Genomic DNA, 20,296 nt, shown 5'->3' on the forward strand with positions numbered 1-20,296 from the left:
GCTGAAATGAAAGGCAGCTCTTTAAGGAAAGACTGCCAGGAATCTGGAGTCCTTAAAAGGGACAAGGCAGGATGCCTCTGCCTTGGCCTCTGTCACCAGAATGGTATTTAGCATTACACTCAGGAAAATTCAGTTCCAGGTCTGTGGTGATACATGGATACATTTTGTAATGATATTTTCCTTTGCTGATTTGTTTGTATTCTAATGGTCTGTTGGCTGATGCATCTTTTTAAGATTCTGTTGGAGAAAGGGCTCTTTGAAACGCTAAAATTCTGTTTTTGTTCACATGAAGTTATGAATAGCCACAAAGGATCATACCTTAACAGCCTTATAAATTATAGCGGGGGGAGGTTTTTTGTTAATTTCAATCAGGTAGAATTGTAAAATATAAGAGATTTGATTGTATTGTAGTGTCTAAGCAAAAAGATCATGAACAAATTGCATACTATTTTTTTTTATTTGAAGGATACACACAAGAAGAAAAAATTGAAATTGCACATAGACACTTGATTCCTAAACAGCTTGAACTACATGGTCTGACTCCACAGCAAATACAGATTCCCCAAGTAACCACTTTGGGCATAATTACCAGGTAAATCTGTTCATTGCTTTCAGTTTAAGTACCTTCTTTTATAAATCTGTTTATAAAGTGGTAATAGAAAAACATTTTAATATGTATTGTCCTTAATAGCTTCAGCAGTTGGTGGTTCATGAAATTACTCTTTCCTTAGTTCTTGTCTTCTCTAAAGAGCATCCTTTTTGTAGAGAATTCCTTGCTCTTGCTCTCCAGGTGTGGCTCACCATCCCTTGTGCTGACACAATTGCCAAGGCCCTGTGAATAAACAGGAACACTTGAGGCTGGTGTGGCTGCTGCACTATGTGAAGCCATGGCCTTGGCAGCAGATAGCATGCAGTTTAAAGAGACAGTTATATTGCTATCATTTTCATACAAAAAATGGAAATTGCCCTTCTTTTTTTCCTTGTGACTTTATGGGTACATTTATCTAGATTTGGAATTAGGTTTAAAAATTAAAATACGGAGTTTTTCAGATAGCTTCTATTCATTGGAACTGGGCCTTTTGTTAGACATGACAACAAATGTATTGATCAGAACATCTTTTGAACTTGAAACTACTTCATTTCCAATGGAAAAAGTGTATTGGCATTCAGTGAATTGAAGTATTTTATGACCAATGTTTTGGCTGTTTTGTGTAGTGTTACTGCCTGGTGCTTCTTTGTAGTTCACAGACTAAAACAAAATATTCTTTTACAGCCAGTTTCTCAACTTCCAGTGAGCTATATATTTTAAGTTTTAAAATAGTTATTCCTTTTAATTTTTAAGCATCCAAGAGGAGCTCAGTGCTGTTGGACATTGCTTAGCATTTCACAAAGGTGTTAGTCATGTCTTCCCACTCAGTAATTTGTCTACAATTTTATCAGCAGTGACAATTATTTTGATTAAAACAAAATATTTTTTCCTATGTATTAGAGTAGTCCAAGGTTTTGGTACCTTTCCCATCCCATTTTACTTGGCTGTGTGTTTGGTAAGGAGTGGGTTTCTCTTGAAAGGAACTGTCTTGCAGAGCACAGCCCAGCACAGCTGTTGTCTCTCACAGGTACACGAGGGAGGCGGGAGTGCGGGCCCTGGATCGGAAGCTGGGAGCCATTTGCAGAGCAGTGGCTGTGAAAGTGGCAGAAGGGCAGCACAAAGAAGCAAAGCCAGATCGTGCTGAGGTGGGGGAAGGAGAAGGTGAGCATCTTTGGCATGTTTTGTTAAAAAGGAAATTTCTCATGTATTCACTTGGAAGCTAATTTAGTGACATTTTCTCCTGTTTTATTCTTCTTTAAGGACTCTGCTTTCAAAAGCATGGCAGATAGTGTTGACATTATTATGTACAGTTTTAGTGCTGAATTATGACTAAGGATATAAGTTGAGTAGTTTCAGCTTGCTGAGTTGGTAATTGAGAAGTTCAGTGCATCTGTTTTGTGTCTTAGTGATGCAGTTATGATTTGTGTATGTCTTCCTAAGGTTTTTAATGCAAATCCTTCACTTCTTCTCTTTAATAAAAAACTAAGTGTTGCTGTAGTTCCTAGTAGCTCAGAACTCAATCTGGTTATTTTGTTGTAAAATTGTCTGGTTGAAGGGCTCTGAAATTAGAATTGTTCTTATGTGCCTTCTAAGACCAGGCTTATTCAGAGTCTCTTGGAGCTTTGGTAACTTCTCAGCCTCAGTTAGTCTGGTCTTGTTTCCCATGTGTACAGACAGTGTTTTATCATTCCCAGTCATCAAACAGACTGAAAGAAAGCTAAACACAAAACTCTTGAGCAGCAAAAATACCCAGGTAACTGCTTCACCAGTAAAGGTAGGTCTCTTTCTAGTCTGGAAATAGGAGAAGGATGAAGTCAGGTGCATGATCCAGTTCACGTGCAGCACATGACAGGTCCCTTTTTCATCCCCCCATAAGTGTTCTCTTTAACAAAAATGAACATCCACACTGTATTTGGTGAAAGATGATGGAGGCTGTGGATGGCCCTGGCTTTTATTCCAGACAGATGCTGATGGAGGGTGTTGTTCTATTCAGCAATTTCCTGTTGGAGCTTTGCAGTGCTCATTGCAGCACTGGATGTCTGCAGGAGCCCTCAGTGTCAGGTAGATGAGGAATGTGAAAGAACAAACTGCAAACTTCAGATTGAACTTCTAAAATGTAGATAACCCTTAGCCTAACAAAATCTATTCAGCAGGGTGTTGTGTGTTCCGTTAGTTTGTTTTTTGAAGACTGAAATGAGTTCAGGTGACAAATTCTGCCAGTCTGTCAGAGAGCAACTGGGTGTCAGAGGATCCTGGAATCTGAAAACTGCAGAATGGCTGCTTGCTTTTGCTCCAGGTTACAGACTTAAAATACCAAACAGGGCCCTGTTGGTTTGATGTTCTGAAATATTCCACAATGTAGTTGATGTGGAAAAAACCTTTAGGAATAGGTCTGGTCTGGATTGGAGGAGCACAAATGAAGGGATTCATTAACTGTTCCTTTAAAACCAGGCAGCAAACAAGTCTCAACAGTGCCCACCCCTTTCAGAGAGTAAATCCCAGGGGAGGAAATATAAGGGATATTTTTACAAGCAGTGGTAATAATTAGAAGGGTGCTTGAAGAAGTTTTACCCACTGTAAAAACTTACATAATATGTCTCTGATAATCTTGTTTCTTGACAGTCTTTCAGCTCTACCTTGCCTTTTTTCCCTAGTTCAGTATTTTCCTTCTGAAAATTAAATCTTTTTACCTTGTTAAGTTTTCTAAGATCACCCTAATGTCTGTGAAAGCTGTAGTATCAGAAGGTTGAATTTGGCAGTGTTTGCTTAAGCAGGCTCAGCTTGGTTTTCTCTGAACATTTGGCTTAAAGGCTGTGGGCTTTCAGTAGTGGTGACTGTTCTGTGAACAATCCTGCAAATCAAATCATTCCATCTACATTAAAAGGCAGAGGTTTTAAGGCATATTTATCAATGCTTTCCTTTTATATTATGTGTGTGTTCTCTGCTTTCTGTGCTCTGATGGACTTTGTGAAATCAAACACTGGCTTGTTGATGCTTCTGTGCTCTCTTATCAGTGTGACTGCTGAGCCTTTGGGCTGTGCTGGCCCAGCTCACCAGGGCCAGGCAGTGTCAGGTGTCCTGGCTGCTGCACCTTTTGGATGGTAACTTTAACAAGTCATATTTTCAAAGTTGGTAGCTTTGTTTAAAATGTGTTTCAGAGGTCTAATGCAATTGCTGGATAAAAAGAGATGTCATTCTGCTCTTCAAGCATTCTGGTAAACTAGACAAGAGGTAGGTTCAGAGCACAACTCATGGTACTGTAAGAAGAAACATTTTCTTATTGAGGCAAGTACAAAAAGGATCTGTATTAGACATCTCAATTCAGTGAGAGAGTTATTTACCATGTTAAAATTAGCACTGTGCTTGCAGCTGAAGTATTTACACTGTTAAAATTATACACTGTTAAAATTAGTTCTGGACTTGCAACGTACCAAAGCTAAGTGAAAATAACATCCCAAGTGCTTCAAAAGGGGGCAAAATGCTGGCTTTCTTGGTTGACCCAGTTTGGAGTTAAGAAATAAATGAGCTGTGAAGAGTTGCCTTTGAACTTCTGAAGTGAAAACTGTCCATAACAAAAAGCTGTATTAATAAAAGGGAGTCTGAGGGACAGGTGTCTCTGCAGTGAAACTTTGCTGGTATAAAGACTTGTACAGAATGATGCTGTCTGCAAAGTGGGTTTTATTTTGTACTAATACTGTGCTTACACCCTGGTGTGTTTTTACAGTGTCATTTGCTGGGAGTGTATGCGAGTAGGAACCTTTTAAAAATATTTTTATTTGCATTCTGTCTGTTGGAAACAACTAAATGTTCAAAACAAATCTTGTAAATATCTCCAGCTACTTGCAAGTTGATGCAAATAATGGGATTTGCATCCTAAACTGATTTCTTTGGCATTTTTTCTCCTGTTGATTAGTGGACATTTGTGCAGTTGTACATCATGATGAATTTTTATTTCATATAGTGAATGACTCTGGAAGATTAGTTAATCAAGTTGTCATCCCTTAATAGTTTTAATTATTTCTTGAATTTTTTTTCTTTATCTTTATAAAAACAAGTAGTTTTAGCTTCCGGCATTTGTGTGTTGCTGATGTGAGACTGAGGCTGTGCAGTGAGTGCATTGATATGCCTGGAGTTGTGACTAGGAGAGGGCAGGCTGCAGGCTTGCCTTGCCTTGCTAAGACATCATTTGTGCCTGATCCAGAGCACAGCCAAATCCTACCCTGGTACCTGTTGTGTTTATTCAGCTGACAGCCTTTGGCTGGTGGGTTGTAGTAAGAGTTAAGGACACTAGGTGGTAGAATCACAGGCTTTCCACCATTACACTGATTAAATCAGATTATTCACTCCAGGGAGAGCACCTGTTTTCAAGCTTTGTAAAGATGAGGCTTTTGCCGGTGTTTGGCAGTGGGTTCTGGGAAGGGAGGCTCCTAGGAGGGCTGGAGACTCTCTCTCAGGCTGGGTTCAGCACTTCCCAGAAATGCACAGGCAGCTTTTAGTACCTTTCTTGCTCCTCTGACTCTTGAGCTTTCTGGAGAAGTTGGTGAGTGCAGGAGTGTTGGTTTGTGTCAGTTGTTGAGTTTGCACAGGGAACTTCAGCATTTTTCAGAGCTCTCTGGGGAGTCATCCCTGTGTACAGCAGTGCTATCTGATATTTCACTGAAACACTATCTAAGATTTATGAGACACTCTTTGAGTCTTTTGACACTACAAGAATTTCTAGGAGTTACAAAAATATGTGAAACTCTCCTTCCTATTTTAGTGCAACTGCCTTGAGAATACAATGCAGCAACTGTGCACTAAGGCATCATATCATGATACAGCAGTTGAAATCCAGAGTGAAAAACAATTTGTCTAATTCAGACCTGAAGGGAGATTTAGGGCAGGTAATATTTCATAACTAAAAGTGATGAAATGGGGATTGTATTTATGCTGAGACCAAGGTTTTGAACATACTTAAATATTTCCATAACCCAGGAATACAGAGCAGTTTGTTCTACTCCTTGTGGGTGAAACACTTGGTTTTAAATTAAATGCAAGTGCAACCAGAGTGGTCAGTGTGAACTGACGCATGAAATGTGCTGAGCATCAGTCGCAGCGTGGTGTGACTGCAGCTACTCAGGTCTGAGCTCATCTCTGCTGACCTTAGAGAGCTTCCCAGCTCTGAAGGCTGCAGTGTGGGCCTTTTTCTGAAATTTCTGAAAGTTGCTTGGAATGACTTCTCTGTAGGAGGTCAAAAAGGCATAAATGTTCTGAAAAGTTTGGTTTGAATGCAAATTAAATTAACATGGAAAAAATAACACTTTAAAAATTACCTAAATATTCCTGCATGAACACCTCACATTCAAGTGCTTCAAGTACATATTGTTATTGTAGGTCACAAATGATGAAATGGCGTTGTTTTGTGGAAGGAAAACTTTTCTGATGCTGTGGGGAGAAATGTGCTAAAAATAGCATTAAATTTAAGTATATTAGTAAGTGTAAACAGGATTAAGGTCCCAGGAAATTGTTCCCTTCCTAAAGAAACATTTCCTAAAAGTTGGGTGTGTAAGATTTAAGTTTGACAGTGGAATGTTGCTTTTAGAGTGCAGTTTTGTGTTATGGCTAGCTTTGAATGTGAACTGATGTCAGCAAAAGCAATCCCATCCTTTTCTATCTAAATGCAGTTTTGAGGGTTTTTTTCAGTTTGGAGAGGCTACAAGAATTTTGAGTCTATCTGTTGTGTGCTGAAGCATCTGCTAAGTCAGATGAGAAAGAAAGAATGGTTTTTTCCCTTTAATTGCCCACAGACTTGAAACCTTGTCTGTCATGCTGATGCTTTTTTTTTATATCTCTTTGTAGCAATTAAGCAAATCAGAATGTATTATGTTAAAAACTGCTTAAAAATGTTAGGTTTCTATTTTTCTATCTTGGTCAGTAAGTTTGGCTAGAAATGTTTGGGCTTAAGACTTGTGTTGCTAATGCTTAATATAAATCTGTTTTATGAGGAGATGAGAAATTGCTACATGTTGAGGAAGTCTTAGACTTTTGTATTCTCTCATTTCCATTACTTCTGTAGAAGGTAGCAGTCACTTTTTTAAACCTTTGTGCCATGAAATGTCTATGAAGATAAAATCTTTAATTATATTTAATAGTTTTCTGTCAGTATGTTTTCTTAGGAGTCCATTTTCTTACAAATCCATTATTTACATGTGAGACTTGGTTTTATTTTGGGAACTTGCAAAGACAGATTCCTGAAGAACATTGTGATCTTTGAGTAGCTGCAGATTCTGCTTGGAAAATTTTACAAACATAATCTTTTTTTGGTTCGTTGTTTTTTGAACTTATTTTTGGTTACTTGGGCAGGTCTATGTGTTTTTTTTTTATTTTTAGTATTACAATTTTTAAATGTTCAAACAACTCGATACCATGCTGCTTTTGTGTCAGCAGACATGTAATAGCAGAGCAGCAGGTGGTTCCTCTAGTGCAGTTTGGAGCTCTGCTAAGGGCACTTTTTGACCTTTTAGCTTATTTTGTCAACTTATCTCAAACTGTAAAATGATTAAGCTGCTGTCCTAACATGAAGTTCTGTTTCTGGAAACTTGAATTTAAGTGTCTTGTTTTAGATAAATGTCATTTAGCTTGTACTATGGTTTATGGCTATTAGTCTGGGGTAGGTAGGGAACATGCATTTGTCATTGTTAGTGGAAATCTTAATTACTTGTGTCTTTATAGATTCCTCATAGTCAGCACTTGTTTAAAGATGATAAATGAAGATGGCTTTTTCCTTCAAAGAAAAAGTTTGTAATTACCTTTTGGGACATCACTGTATGCTTTTGTAGTAAATTAAATAGTGCCAGAATTTAGGTTAACATTTTTAGAAGAAGTCTGGAGTTTGTTATTGTTAGAGATTATAAAATGGGATCTACTCATTAGATCAGATAAACTCAAAGAAAAGAATTTCTGATTCTTTCAATGGGGCAGGTGGCCTCAAATTCCCTGATTTGTTTATGAGGAGTTTGCCTCTTCAGCTTTATACAGAGCTAGGTGAAATAAATATATTTGTGTTTGTTAGGCAGTAAAATCTTGGTATAGAACAAAAGCAGCTGGTTTTAAACTCAATTTTGTTTTGAAATATGAATCACACCTCAGATTATCAAATAGTGTTGAAATTACAGTCTGGATTGCAAGAATAGCATGCAGGGTCAAGTTTCCTAGACTTCCCAGTATTTATGTCTTTGAATTTATTATGTGTTTAACAAAAGCAGAGAGACTTGCTGGAACAACAGGAGGCATCTGACTAAGGCAGTGCTTGCAGTAAAGGAATGGGATTTAGCCGTGGAGCAGCGAGTTGTACAATGGAAAGATTAGTGGCTGTTGGATAAGAACTGTTACACTGGAGTCCTGAGTGAAAGCTGAGTTGCTGCTGTCATGTTAATAATGATGGAGAATATTTTTCTTGATACTCTATTGAGGCATTAGTGAGAATTGCACTGTCACAAAATTATCAGCTAAAAGGCCTTTATGTATCAGGATTAATAACAGGATAGTTTGTATCTTGTGAAAGGAGTCATCCTCATTCATCCATTCTGAGAATTGCTTTTGCATCACTGACCACATCTTCACTTTATAGTGGATAGATTAGATCAATGATTTGTGTTTTTCTGAACTTGTTTGAGCTCTTGGATCTTCAGTTACTGTGCATGCATTGATGCACAGGGGAAGAACCAGAAAGCTCCTTTTCAAGCTAAAATTAGAATTCAAAGAAAGTAAACAACCCATTTTTGGGTCCAAAATACGGTGCAGGAGTCTTGAAGCTCAGTACATTGCTATGTAATACAGATTTCAGAAGTGTGTTAGCCTGGGGCTTGGGGTGGGAAGAAAAGTCTTCACTGTGTGAAGAAGGGCAGCCCCAGGGCAGGGAGGCACTGCCCCAAGAGTGCCACAGAGCATCAGGAACAGCTGGATTGTCCAAGCACTCTTCATTTCTCTGATAGATGTTTCACTAAAACACTGCTTAGGGCTCTTGAGAAATGCTGCTATGCCTCTTGCACCTGGATCAGATTCTGTGGGAAAATGATTCCCTGCTTGCATCGTCCCTCTGCTCCCAGTCCCTTGGTGCAGTGTCAGATCCTGCCAGGGATGTGCAAGTTCTTGAGCTCAGTTGTGCAAACAGCTCCTCTGCAGGCTGGGTGTGAGACTTCGACAGTGACATGGTTCCCATTACAGTTCACTTTTGTACAGAAAGAGAAAACAGAGATTTGAAGGCAATTCTGCTAAGGAAGCTGTTGTACAGGTGAGAAATCCACTCATGCTGTGAGTGAAGGAAGGGAGGAGCCTGTAACTATTGCTCTAATTGTGTGCTCGCTCCTAGGTGACGCTTGAGTATATTGCATCCAAAAGTGTCAGGCTGATGGGGGTTTCTAGCCCTCCCTGAAGAGTATATCATGCCTGTAGGTGTTTCTGAAAATGTCTGGTAATTGGAGCTTGGAGAAATTTTTTGCTGCTACTGGTTATTGGGCATGACACCTTAGCAATATCTCCTTCAACAAAGAACAGAGACCTCTGTGTGTGTAGTATTTCAAGACAAAAGCCACAGGTTGTTACAGTGAAATTGTTTGAGGTTTTTCCACTGAACAAGGCCTGTAGGTGTTGTGTTCTGAGCTGGCTGTTAAACAGACAGGAGGTGTCAGTTTTTTGAGTTAAGCAGCCTGAGCAGGTGGAAGGTGTCCCTGTGTGTGGTGTGGGGTTGGGCTGATGATCTTTAAGGGTCCCTTCAAACCCAAGCCCTTCTATGATTGAGCAAAGCCATGAAAGTCATAGGAGACAGAAATCAACATGAGAAGTGTCACATCAGAGTCTGGTGCAATGGCTGTGCTGTCAGAACTGCCCTGTTCAGCTGCACATTCTCTAGTACACCACAGTGCACATGATTCCTCCTGCAGGAATAAACCCCTCCCTGAGAGGGTGGCACAGGTTCCCAGAGAAGCTGTGGCTGCCTCATCCCTTCGAAGTGTCCAAGGCCAGGTTGGAAGGGGTCCTGGAGCAGCCTGGGATAGTGGAAGGTATCCCTGCAAGACCTTAAAGCAAGGTCAGCTTTAAGGTCCTTTACAGCCCAAAGCATTCTGATTCTGTGGAATACTGACTTTCTGCACAAATCTGGTGAAGAGTGCAAAATCTTAAATGAGCCTAATGTGTTTTGCTATTTGAATTAGTTTAAAATGCACTTAAGCTGATGAGTTGCATCTCTGTCAGTGCTCTAGATTTAATTTTATCTTTGATGAACAGTTAGAACATATTTAGGCTTAATAATCAAATTTCATGCCATATTATCTTTAATTTGACAAGATTTTTGTGAGAGATGGTTTGAGCACATTTTCCTGAACTTACTGAGCATTTCCTTGCATATTTTATTTTTCTGTCACAATTTTAAAAAAATTCCTCTGTCTAGGAGAGACCATTACAAGTTATAAATTAGATTTTCTTCCCTTAGATTGTAAAGAACACATCACAGAAGATGCCAAATCAGAATCCATCAATGACACAGCTGACCTGGCTCTGCCACCTGAAATGCCGATTTTAATTGATTTCCATGCTCTGAAAGATATCCTGGGCCCCCCCATGTATGACATGGAGGTAACATCTTCATTTGTTTCTGTTTGATGCTGTTTCTGGCTGATATGATTATTGCTATTGACTGAGTCTGTACAATGCTAACAACTTCCAAATATGTTAATAACAACACCGTGTTTCTTTATGTTCCACAAAGTGTGTTTTCACCTAAAGAAGTTTTTGTTTTCTTTTAATTCAGGGTATGTAAATAATGTAATGCCTTGACTTTTCTGTTAGCAAAGGCTCCTGCAGCAGTGCTGAAGAATGTGGTGGTGTTTTTTCAGTTTGAAACAATTTTCCTTTTGTTTGGGGGATGTTTTGGTGGTCTTGGGAAAGAAGCCAAAAGTAGAACCCAGGAATCCTGTCTCTGCAGCAGCTGTGCTAAGGACTGTCCCTCATACCTCCTTAAAGCCAGGCAGCATTTTTGGGTATTAAATCCACTTCAGTTTGCACCAGTTCTCAGACATTCTTTAGGTTAATGCCACTCTTAGCTATTAAAATGTTTTATGGTCAGTCAGGCACCTCCAGCTCTGCTCCTCAGTTAGGCATATTTCAGATTTTTTGCTTTCCCCATCTATTTTGCTGCGTTCTATGGCAGTGCCATAGTGGTTTAAACTTAGTTAAAGGAGTTTGTTTGGGATTCTCATTTCACAGTGTCAGTGCAGTTGTTCTTTCTTTGTGAGAAGTTTCCTCTTACAATTATTTTCTCCTAAATCAGAGGACCAGACTTCCAGTGGGATTTGAAGAACAAAAAGGGGACAAGGTGATTGGGATAGGAAGAGAAAATGAGGGATTCTTAAGGAATGAATCAGTTTTTAGACCTGAACCGAGGCTTTTGGATATGAAGATTTTAGCATGGAAGAGACTCTTAAAGAAGAGACAGAAATGAGGAAACAACTGAAAGGAGACAGTGCCATTGACTGTGACAGAGGATGGTGAGGGGGACAGTGGGAGAATGGGAGGCAAGGAAGATAAATGACCAACAGGCCAGTGCCTGGTGACTCTGGGCTGAGTGCATTCACATGGTTCTTTGGTGATTTATTTTTTTGCTTTCAGAAATTAGAAGAATTTGCTCTTTAGGCAAATGATTGAATTGTCAGCAACTTACATTTGTTCTTTCCAGCTCTCAGAAGCCTCTGTGCCCAAGAGGTAAACATTCAGTGCTAATATGGGACTTTTCTTAGGTGTTCTGCCTGGAGTCAATTTTGTCTCTGGAGTTTCTGCTATTTTGTCTTTTTTCTGTAGGATTAAGTAATGCAAGTAAAATTTTTAAAGTGTGGTTCTTAATTTTAAGTGTACAAATACAGGAGTGCTAGAGGGGGGTTTTCTTTTGTGGGTTTTTTGTTTATTTGTTGTGGGGTCCACAATAGATACCATAAATTTGCAGATAAGCATTTCATGGGTCTGTGTAAACTGAAATAAGTCTGATTGAAGCTTATGACTTCTGTATCAAAAGGTCTTCTTAACATTTCAATATTTAGGAGGCAAATTTGGTGCATAAATAGAAGTAGAGATGAATTCACACAGATCAGTTCCCCAAGCAGCCCAGGATTTATTTTCATGTACTATTTGCTGTATTTATTGAGTGAATATTTTTCATTACACACTTTGGATTTTTCCATGTAAATTGCTCAGATAACAACACAACTTCTATTTCAAGGAATTTTCCCAGCTAATGTGTTATTTCTTAGAATTTTCTCAGGTCCCCTCAAGGTGTTCTTAGGAAGAGTTCCTGCTCTGGCAGGTGTCTGAGCCTGGCTGTGGGTTCTGCTCTGTAGTCACAGGCTGGGGCTCCTCTCTGGGTCTGGCCTGAGCTTCACCCTGGGCCTGCATTTTGCCATTTATCAGCAGCTGAAACAAAGACACGATGGAGGCAGCCACTGTGTCAGTACCTGCATGAGGCTGAGCAAATGGACTGAAAACATGACATGACTTAATTGATCTGTTGTCCTTCAGGGAATTCCTGACACAGGGATTCATCTTTCACCTTTCCAGGGCATTGCTTGGCTATTGTCTGCACAGCTCTCCCAGCAGAATTTGTGACAGAATATTCAGCTCTTCCTTGCTGGACTAATTCATTTATCACAGATAAAAAATCTTACATGTCTCCCCACAGAACGAAAGTTGGAATAAATCACATAGTGAGGCTTTGAAAGAATAATCTTGACAGTTTAAAGTGCAGAAGATTTAATGAAATGTTTCAGCACAGAACACTTTGGGGGAAAGAGTTTCTAACATATCCAGTGGGTTTATAGCAAACTATTTGTATTTTTGGCTTGGATTTTAGTTTGTGTTTTGGGGGATTTTTTAGCTTTTTTTTTTTTTCTTTCAGCCCTTAATCCTGCTCAAGTAACAAAATGTTATTGGCACCACAGGAAGCCCCATCAGGATTGGTGTATATCCTCATAACTTGAGTGAAATTGAAGGGACAGAAGCTGTAGGTCAGGGAAATGACCTATTCTAGGAAATGAAAGTGCAGATGCCATAAAAGAATGGCTCTCTTCATGGGACATGGACAATTCTAATTAGGGAAAAAATTAGGGTGTTTTTCAGAAGCAAAACCTGTCCAAAGCACAGGTTTAGATTGGCATTTTTATCTAAGAACTATCAGTCTATTCTTGTGGTGATATTTCTGGGAAATCCTCCTCTCTCAGAGGGAAGCCACTGTTAATGTGCTTTGCCAGCAGTGATTTGCCAGGGAATGAATCAGAAGAGTAGAAAAAAGTTGGTACAGTTAGGCTGGGAGAACCATGGAAGCAAAGCAAACGTGCTAAAAACCAGCAAGGGACTGAACAGGTTCTCATCTTCCCATTGTCAATCAGGGACTTACCAGCTTCTGGTCCATTACACTGACTTGGTGCAGCTCCAGCACTGCAGATGATAACCTGAAATACTCTAAAATAAATGACTGTGCTGAATATTAAGACTTTAATTTTGCAGTGTCCAGGAAGCTAAAATGCATCTGACAGTATGTTCATGTACTCAGTGTACAGCTTAAACCACAGTTGGTTTGGTCTTATCTACAAAAATTTTCAAACCCCAAGACATGTAGGTCAGTGACATCATCATCATCATCTGACAGGTATCATCAGCCATCAGCTGATCCAAACAGTCATTTTTAATTGAAGTTGTTTAGAAAGTGTAAGAAAGGATTTATTATAATTTAAATTCATCTGACTTTTGGTGAGAAGAAATTATTCAGAGGTGCCAGGAGCGATTCAGGCTTATGGGGCTCCCTGTAACACTTTGTGGGTGTCTCATGCAGCCCAGTGTGTTTTCCTCTGCTGGTGGGGGTTCTGTGGCTCTGGCTGTGTTTAGGGATTTCCAAGGGGCTTTTCTGCAGCCAGTCTCAAAGCTGCCAGGGCATTTGCCACGTGTGCCTGTCAGCAGGCTCAGTAAAGGCTCAGCTGAGGAGGTTGCAGCAGGGTGGTCCAGTGTCTCTCCAGGACAGCAGGAGAGGTTGCTTGGCTTTGGAGGCACCAAGTGATTCGAGGAACAGTGGTCCAAATACTACACAGCCAGTTTCTGTTAACAGATCCCAACTGACTTGTGAAAGCAGGAGGAGGTACCTGCCTGGTCTGAAGATACAGGAGGGAGCCTGTGCTGAATCTTTAGAACCATTTGGGTTTTGATTTGTTGTCCCATTTGCTGTGTTCTGCCCCTGAGCTCTCAAACAGTCTCTAAACTGTTTTCACTTGATCCAGAGTCCAGTCTAAAAAAACTGAAACAAAACCCCCAAATCAACAAACCTTGCTGGTGGCTGCTTTGGGCTGGGAGAGGGTGTGGACAGTTAATTCTGTTTGTTACACCTGTAATGTTTGAAACCAGGAAGGTTTGGCACATAGCATTGTCTTGAGTGCAAAGGGTGATGTTCCAGTGCTGTTGGATTTCAGTGTGACCAGGATGAACTGACTTTAACCTGAGTTACTAAGCAGTTACTAAAATAATCAGAGTAAATCAGCATAACTAATAACACATAGAAGTGTTATTAGTTATGATAGTTATTAGTGTGATATCCACATAGTGGATATAGAAACTGATATTAGCAAAAATGCTTGGTGAGGTATTTTGATACCATAAAAGTGAAACACACTGTTCTGTACAATTTTCTTAAATGCTAGAGAAAGAAAGAGCCTTCTTAGCTAAATCATGCTAGTGAAAGTGAGTGGCAGGGTGTTGATGCCAGTGCACAGGTGAAGGAGAGCCCCAGGAGAAGCAGAAGGGGCTTTGTGGCTTCCTTGGCTTTGGCTGCCAGTGTAGCTGCTGATTGCTTGGCTGCTTGTAATTCCTAAAGGGAACTAGAGGGGACTCTGTCAGGTGTCCCCTCTGCCTGGCTTGGGAACACATTCACGTTTCTGCTGTTCCAAAGTGTCAGTGTCTGCAGGGAACAGAGGTGGGGGCTTGGCTGGCCACAGCTCAGGCAGTGCAGCCACCTTTAAAAAGGCTTTTAGGGAACACTGGGGAGCAAAACTGGCTTTGTGACAGGAGTAACAGACAGGGCAAACACTCCAGCAGATGGGTTAAGTCACATAAACATTCAGTCAGGATTGATTGAATACTCAAAGTCCTTTGAGGAGAAAGATTCTTATGGTGTTTTTGGGGGCAGGGAAGGTTTCAAGAATGACACACCCAGATGTTTGCCACGGCCTTAAGTTAAGCTGCCACATACAGCTCCTGTTGTGTAATTAGTGTTTACACATATCCAGAATTACTGCTGCATTAAATAATAAATTAAGAGATCAGACACTCGGCTTAACTTCTGTGTTTTGATGGGTACAATTGTTGCAAAGCTAACTATCAAATTGTTTTTGCAATTTTTTTTATGGCTATTTCCTAAACTGCTTGCTGTGTTTCCCTTCAGGTGTCTGAGCGCCTCAACCAGCCCGGGGTGGCCATAGGCCTGGCCTGGACGCCCCTGGGAGGGGAGATCATGTTTGTGGAAGCCAGCCGGATGGATGGGGAGGGCCAGCTCACGCTGACGGGGCAGCTGGGGGACGTCATGAAGGAGTCGGCTCACCTGGCCATCAGCTGGCTGCGCAGCAACGCCAAGAGATACCAGCTCACCAACGGTGGGGCAGCAGGGACACTGGGTGGGAATGCACCCCCAGCCTGGTGGTGCTACACCGCTGAGTAACCTGGGAGTTACTCACTGTGCAGTGTGTAACAGAGAAGGGGTTTCAGTGCTGCCCTGAAGATGTGATCGGCTCCACAGTGCCTTTGTGTAGTTCCTTCCCAGTTGCTGCCAAGCTGAGGTGGCTGTGGCCTGGCAGAACGTGAGCTGTGTCTCCCTGCCTTAGCCTGGAAGGTTGTGGGGCAGCCTCAGTGCCAAGGTGTTTCTCCTTGGTCGTGGCAGACACTGCCTCTGACTCATTTTTACACTCAAGCTTTCCAGCAGTATTTTTGAGAGGGAGACAGGTGTGGAAGTCTGTAGATTTTCTCTGAAAGTTTCTGTTAAAAGGTTTTTGTAGTGTAAGTTTTAGTATTTTGAGAATGTTGGGTTTATATAGCAGCTGTGGATCTGTGGTGCAGTAGGGCTCTGGACAAGAGAACTGTAGCTATTTGTTCGTCTGAACCTCGCAGGACTTGTGGAAATGTGCTTTCTAGATTGATCATCTGCTGATAAGGCAAATAACTGACCAGTATCTGCCACTATTGTGGAAGTTTAGGTAGGTTAAAAACTAAAATGGAATTGATGTATGAAATGCTGCAGGTTTACCTCTGGTTTACACTCCACATACTCCGTTAGAGGTGAAAGAACATAAATAAGAGTTTCACTTTATTATAATTGTGAATTTCTGTGGAGTGTTCTCTGAACATTGACGTTGATGGTTTGAGACATAAAAATTCAATGTAGAAATTCCTTGGTTTCCACATTAATCCCTACTCTCAGCTTCCCAATGCATGCAAATGCCAAGCTTATTGCTTATCATGTTACAGTTTTTTCTAGGAATCTGGGTGTAGGAAAGCTCATTGGGATTTCTTTGTTGATTTTTCCTAGGGCCTCTGCAATATTGTGTTGTTTTTCTCAGCCTACTGTTAATAAATAGTGCCAAGGCTTTTAGTTCTTGGTGGGCTTTTAGAATAAAGACCAGGAACAAAATGGGTTTAGATTTTTAACATTCAAACCATTCCTTTTTTTTCCTTAAGCTTCTGGAAGTTTTGATCTCCTTGACAACACTGACATCCATCTGCACTTCCCAGCTGGAGCTGTCACAAAAGATGGACCATCTGCTGGTGTTACCATAGTAACCTGCCTTGCTTCACTCTTCAGTGGGCGGCTGGTGTGCTCCGATGTAGCCATGACAGGAGAAATTACACTAAGAGGCCTTGTTCTTCCAGTAAGCATCACTGGAGAGGAGAGCTAAGTTGTATTAATTCTCCCTGTTTTGGATCTACAATCTATTTATAGCCACTTAGAAAAGAGTGGATCCAGAGCCTTGCTGGGTCATTCCTTAGCAGCAATGCAGTCTCTGCTGGTGCAGTTGGAAGAGGCCAGGCTGTTGCAGGACTGCTCCACTCCTCTGCTTTGCCTTTCAAGCTAAAGCCAGCCTTGATGTGGCTTTTGAGGAAAATACATTAAAATGTCTTCTTGGGAAGGACATCTCAAAGTCTTTAAAATGCATGAGGGCTCTAAAATCTGTTTCTAAACGTGCTTCCTCAGAGTGTTGGTACTGAACTACCTCTGGTGTCTTTGAAAGTCTTAGAGCTCTCACAGTAACTGCACACAGATTACTCCTGAATCCATGGATCTACTTTTAAGTTTCTCTTAAATGTTGGTCCTTGTATGTAGCACAGCTAAATGGAGTTTCTACAAAGCTTTGTCAAAGTATGAAGGCAGAGTGTTCGAACAGAGCTTAAAGTGTCAGTGCAGCCTGGCACAGGTGCTGAAGTCCATATGGGAGCTGTCATCTCATACCAAATGATAGCCAGGAGGATGAAGCTGGGAATCAGGGACAGGATTTTGTTTCCTGCAGAGACAGAAGCAGAGGGTGCCATGGTAGACGGTGGCCTAGGTGGCTCTGGGGGCAGACACTGACAGCACAGGCCATTGTCCAGGGTTCTGGAGCTCCCTGCAGTGACTCTGGTGGGAGCCAGCTCAGCCCTGCAGCCAGCCTGTCCTGACTGTGCCAGGCACTGAGCACACTGTGCCTGCTGCTAGAGCTGTGTGCAGATAAAGTACCTGGAAATATTAAACCACATTTTCCTCCTTCCCCAAGGCAGTGTGGAATCTTGCTGTTATCAGTGATTGAATTCCCAGGGCTGTGCCAGGGGCTGCCCTTGCTGCTGAGTGTGCAGCACTGCCCAGACCTGTGGGTCATGCTGAGGATCACGGTTCACTCCTGCCCCGTGTCAGGGTTTGCCCTTTGTACTGTAATACAGGCCCTTCCTCTCCTCTAAAGCATTGTAAAGTTACAAGTTCCTGCTCTAAGATGGTCTTTGGGAATAGAAAGAGGGTTGGGGGAAGAAGCTGCAGCTGTTAGAAAAACTAATTTAACCCCTGTTTACATGTCATTAGCAACTCAGCCTGGAGGCCTCTCGACTCCTGGAACACAGGTTTGCTTTGCTGTGCATATTTTGTTGTACAGCTCAAGTTATTTTTCATGGGACATTGCTTCCTTAAGACTCTTTTCCTCATAAATGTAACACTGCCTTTATCTGAAAAATCTCCTCTTCTAATGCAGGTGCAGGATTTCAGCACATGATATAGAAAAACAGAGTGAAGGCCACTTTTGTTGAAGAAATTCCTGAAACATAATGACTTTTCCACTATTCATTCTCTTGTACCTGCACTCCTAAATGTATTTTTCTATTGTTATTAGCTGTTACAGAAAGAATAGTGTAGCGTATTAACATCCCTCATTAAGCACACTATGACCTACAACTCTGACTGCCTTTTTAAATGCTTTCCTAAATGACTGAGGCAGAACCTTTCATCAAACTTTAACTCCTGATGTGATGTTACAATCATTATTAGATTAGTTCATTGTTTTTATACATGTATTTCTTCTCCTTCTTAGGTTGGGGGAATTAAAGACAAAGTGCTGGCAGCACACCGGGCTGGACTGAAGAGAATTATCATTCCTCAAAGAAACGAGAAAGACCTGGAGGAGATTGCGGCGCACGTGCGGCAGGACCTGACCTTTGTGCTGGCCGGGTGCCTGGACGAGGTGCTGAACGCAGCCTTCGACGGCGGCTTTGCAGTCAAGGCCAGGCTCCAGCACTTGAATAGCAAACTTTAGGCAGTTACTTCTCTCTGCAATTCCATAGTTCTTGATCTCTTTCAGCTACATTTAGGTATCAGGTACAACTATGAGCCAAACGGGACTGTTTGAATGGGGGTGTTGGGGCCATCAAAAGGAAGATGTTGCTGCTGCAGTTACCAACCTGGAACTGCACCTTATGGGTGTTTGCATTACCTGAGCCATTTAAGCATGAAGAATTCCTTAGCCTGTCTGGCACCTATGTATGTACATGGCAGCAGCTGGTCACATCCTTAAAGAGGGAATAATGTGCAGCAGGACAGGCTCATAGTGGGGTTGTTACAAAAAGCAAACTGATTTAGTGCGAGTTTAGTTATTTACAAAGTATCTATAATAATAATGTGCTAAGGAGCAGCAGTATCAGGGGGAAATAGTTTTTGAAATCTAAAAAAATACGCCTAAGGCATCTGAAGCACTATGGCCTAATAAATGAAGTTAGGAAGTTCTTTCAGCACTTGGTTCTAGTTTGTAGCAAGGCCACGGCAGCCACCATTTTTCAAAAGCAGGAAGCAGAAATGTAGGAATTGTGTAGGAAGGGAGAGAACACATTGGTTCCCATCTGCACAGCTGTCCCTGCAGCAGCAGGTGATGTGTGCTCGAGGCCTTAATGAAAAAACCCAGTAATGTTTTGGAGGGACAGTGTGTGTCCTTCATTCCTACCCACTACACACCCACTTGGTTCCAGGATGCCTATGCTTGGAGGTTCACCTATGGAAATTAAATCCATTTAAACAATGCCAAGAAAATTCTGAATCATTATTCACTGTGAATAAAGTAAGGTTCAAGAAGTCTAGCAGCCTTCCCATCCTTTGACAGCTTTGTCTCTTACCTCCCCTTGAACCTCTGACAACTGCACTTCAGTGTGTGATCTGGGCCTTTGGCATTGTTTATTCCAGTCAGCCCCACAAGCAAATCCTGGATGTTGTTACATCCTTCTCTTGTTCACTGGTTCTGAAACAAACCCCAAAGTGCTTATGAAACACAGACTGTACCAGTGAAAAGAGCCTGTTCTAGAAGCTGCCTAAAAATCAAAAGTAAGAATTTGCTTTGCTTTCATTTTCATAGATAACAAAGCTGATTTACCTGGAACACAACAGCACTGATAATAATCAATCCAGTGAAATTTCAACACCTATTTTACAAAAGATTTTACAACTTTGACTAAAGACTTAATCTAATAAAATGATGAAAATAAAACCTGCTTCTGTGTTAATATTTTAAGAGCTCTACAGCCAACAGCCCCATGTTCTGCCTCATGAGAGAGGTGCAGGAAAGAAGTGCAAAGCTACTTCCCCCTGGCTAAAACCCCAGCCTGGTAACTCTGTTCTGCTGCTTTGCTTTTGATCAAATCAGGAGGGAAAAATCCTTTACCAAAGAGCTGGAGAAACAATCCTGCACTGTGAAAGCACTGACATGTTCTGAATTCCAGCATGGTCTGTTTACATATGGACAAAACAAACCTGCATTTTTTAAAGAGAATAAGGACTACTAAAAAAAAGTTTCCAGCATAGCAAAACAGGGAGCTGCTCCCCAGAAAAGTTGAAGGATGACTTTCTGTCTGACACATGACTCCAACTCCTAAGTCTCCAAGTCTCCACTGACTCCACCTGAAGGTGAGGGGGTTAATGCCATTCTGAAGATAATGCCAGGCATTTACTGCCAGCTTTTCCTGTCCCTGCTACCAGAGCTGAGGAGGTTCTGTTACTGTGTTGAGATTTTTTTTTAAACAAATACAAGCATTACCCATTATAGCAGACACTACAGCCACACTTTGGTGCCTTTTGTTTTGCTTTCACTGAGCACAATAATCCGTGCAGCAGCGAGCCAGAGCAGTGCACAACTTCTGAAGGGATGTCCA

At 41.2% G+C, this 20,296-nt stretch overlaps 1 protein-coding gene across 1 annotated transcript in view; it reads left to right on the forward strand.

The window, feature by feature from the left end:
* LONP2 (lon peptidase 2, peroxisomal) overlaps nt 1-19,639 on the forward strand; it is a 37,917-nt gene extending 18,278 nt beyond the window's left edge. Inside the window, exons 10-15 of the mRNA XM_058845756.1 lie at nt 466-592; nt 1,617-1,750; nt 10,059-10,201; nt 15,039-15,246; nt 16,325-16,515; nt 18,196-19,639. Coding sequence (XP_058701739.1) covers nt 466-592; nt 1,617-1,750; nt 10,059-10,201; nt 15,039-15,246; nt 16,325-16,515; nt 18,196-18,417 — 1,025 coding nt within the window. The 3' untranslated portion in view covers nt 18,418-19,639. The remainder of the gene's footprint in view (nt 1-465; nt 593-1,616; nt 1,751-10,058; nt 10,202-15,038; nt 15,247-16,324; nt 16,516-18,195) is intronic.
* Nucleotides 19,640-20,296: the final 657 nt, after the last annotated feature.

The sequence above is a fragment of the Poecile atricapillus genome, chromosome 10 (genome assembly GCF_030490865.1).
Source record: "Poecile atricapillus isolate bPoeAtr1 chromosome 10, bPoeAtr1.hap1, whole genome shotgun sequence".
Taxonomy (NCBI): Eukaryota; Metazoa; Chordata; class Aves; order Passeriformes; family Paridae; genus Poecile; species Poecile atricapillus.